The sequence below is a fragment of the Phalaenopsis equestris genome, unplaced genomic scaffold (genome assembly GCF_001263595.1).
Source record: "Phalaenopsis equestris unplaced genomic scaffold, ASM126359v1 Scaffold000840, whole genome shotgun sequence".
NCBI classification, from domain to species: domain Eukaryota; kingdom Viridiplantae; phylum Streptophyta; class Magnoliopsida; order Asparagales; family Orchidaceae; genus Phalaenopsis; species Phalaenopsis equestris.
Window position 1 is genome coordinate 970262 of NW_018165280.1, and position 2476 is coordinate 972737.

General features: G+C 39.9%; 1 protein-coding gene across 1 annotated transcript in view; it reads right to left on the reverse strand.

Moving 5' to 3' along the window:
* LOC110031785 (VAN3-binding protein-like) overlaps window positions 1–2064 on the reverse strand; it is a 3744-nt gene extending 1680 nt beyond the window's left edge. Inside the window, exons 1-3 of the mRNA XM_020735183.1 lie at window positions 1551–2064; window positions 1073–1186; window positions 1–196 (exon numbers count right to left, since the gene is read on the reverse strand). The exon at window positions 1–196 is cut by the window's left edge and continues 237 nt beyond it. Coding sequence (XP_020590842.1) covers window positions 1–196; window positions 1073–1186; window positions 1551–1853 — 613 coding nt within the window. The 5' untranslated portion in view covers window positions 1854–2064. The remainder of the gene's footprint in view (window positions 197–1072; window positions 1187–1550) is intronic.
* Between the last annotated feature and the right edge of the window lie 412 nt (window positions 2065–2476).

Here is a 2476-nt window from a genome sequence, read left to right on the forward strand (position 1 = left end):
CGGACCTGGCGGCGGTAGAGGCGGCGACAGCAGCTACAGCGGCCGCAACTCCGGCGACGGAGACGGCGGCGTGGAGCTGAGCGTTGTGGGCTCTGGTCTCCTCTTTTCTTCTCTCCCTGCGGTCTTTAAGCCACCTCCCCATTGTCTTGCTTCCTCCCTTGTAGGCTGTTTTCGCAGGAACGGTTGCTCTGCAGTGCTGCATAAATTGTTTTCCCACTTTTAGTATAAGCTGTTTTTCTCATTAAAAATCGATTTTTTTTATACTAGTTTGAGAAATTTTCTGCTTTCTCGATATTTACATAAATTTAAAGATAGTAACAGAGCAGAAAGCTTTGCAACTACGCAAGGCAGGTTAATAGAAGAAGACAGAAGAGTGCAGAACGATTCCATCAAAAGCAGAACTTGATTCAAAGTTAATTTATTATCTTTAAACTCCTTCTAAATTCTCTCCTGATCTCCCATAGACATCTCCTAAAGTGAAAATATTTGAAAATGCTGTTAAAGCTTAAGATAATGTGCAGGATTTCGGTTTCACGTCTCCCCGTCTAGCGTCTGTAGGTAGAATAGTTGTTTTGAGATTGAATTTAAGGAGAGAACAGAAAAAAAAGATTGCCTTTATTGGATTATGGGTCCGTAAAAGCTCAAAGCAAGCAACAAGCATGAAACGAGCATTGGATGCAAGGAGCAGTAATAAATAGCTCAGGTGATTTATTGGAGAAAGAGAAAGACAACTGCCTCCTCACATTTAAAAGCGCCTTACTGTGATCTATTTCTACTAAAGATATTTAACATATAAACTTTTTCTTTTTCTTTATTTTTCATATGATGAGATTCATTCAGAATATGTGATAGTCTTTTTTGCCCTGATGCCTTTCTATCTCCATGTTCATCACTCCTTTTCAGTGTTATTATTCTTCAAGCCTTGATTTCTTTTTCAGTTTTATTTAGGGTATTATTACAGATTAAACTACAATCAACATTCACTTGTTTTTAAATATAATTGGTTGGGCATGTCTCCTATTATTTAAGAAAAAAAGAACAGTCAAAAGAATTAATGAAGATGAGAAATGACCTTAACGTCTTCTCTGTCGGTGGGCGAGACAGGAGGGCTGTCGCTCATGGATCCACCGTTTAATGGGCCACTGCTGTGGGAGAGCCGCCCGGTCGTCAGCTGTAATACCTCCTGCTGTTAAAAGAAACCAAAAGAAGCGGGATCAGTGATAAATTTTGTCAATGGAGATATAAAGCTTTAATCTTTTTATGATTCTCTACACAGAGATTAAATCAAGTAGAAAGCTTGGCGTTAGCTTAGCCGAAGCTCCAACAAACCTTGTTGCTCTGTTTACAGAATGCAGGGCACGCTGAAACAGACCATGGAGACAACGAAGAACTAATTATATAATTCGGTAAAACGGCAAATTACATAAAGAAATAGATGTACGTAATGATAAAATTACTTGAATAAATATAAAAATGAGCATTGGATCTGATAAAACAAGAGCTAAATGACAAAGAAATAGGATTTGTCATATCTCCTGCTTCGGACTCACCGACTGACACATTATTCTCTCCATGACGAGCTGTGAAGTGGCGGAGCATGCAAAGGTGAAGGGGTTTCCGGCGAACACTCCCACGTCTTCCTCCTCAGCTCCTCCCGCAAGCTCTTCAAGCATGGCGGCGCCGCCGCCGCGACGGTCAGTTGCGCTGGGAGGGGAGAGAGCCTTAACGACTTCGAGCGCAGCGGCGCTCCAGGATCTGGAAAGGAAGTCCATTGGGTCCTTTAAGATTTCCGGCGGCGGTGTGGTGGTGCTGGAGGCTGAATCTGATGGGCGATGCTTGCTGGAGCTGTCCATTGCTGGCAGTGGAGGAAGGAGGTTAGAAGGGAGAGGGGCGGCTTGTCTTTGGTTTTATAAGGAGAGAGTTAGAGGGAGCAGAGAGGGGGCGGGGAGGCGGGGGTGGAGAGTGCTGCATTAAAGTACTCTGTACGTTGATCTGTTGGTATGTGTCTGTGAATACCTTGTTCTCCTTGCAACAGTTTGCTCTGTTCTCACATCTTACCAGCCAGACTACAGTTTCGAAAGAATAATGATCTGTCCTTTATGTTCAAGGGGCATTTACATACATACCACTCAATTTCTGTGTATTTACATATTTAAAAATTAAATTTTTATTTTTATATTTATACCACCTAATTATTTTGATATGACATTAAAAGTATCACTGTATTAAACAAAATAAATAAGTTCATCACACTTTTTCATTCATTGGTAAAATGAATATAGATAAAAATTGAAGTTTAGAGTTTAGATATGTAAATACATAAGATTTAAATGGCAAGTTTGTAAATCTTCCTTTTTTTTAAACATTTGAGTGAATGGGATTCAATGGGAGGAGGATAACATTGAAAATAAAATTTAAATTCTCAAAATAAGTGTTTAAAGAAAATTTGAGTAAGAAGAAAGTTAAGTAGAGAAGT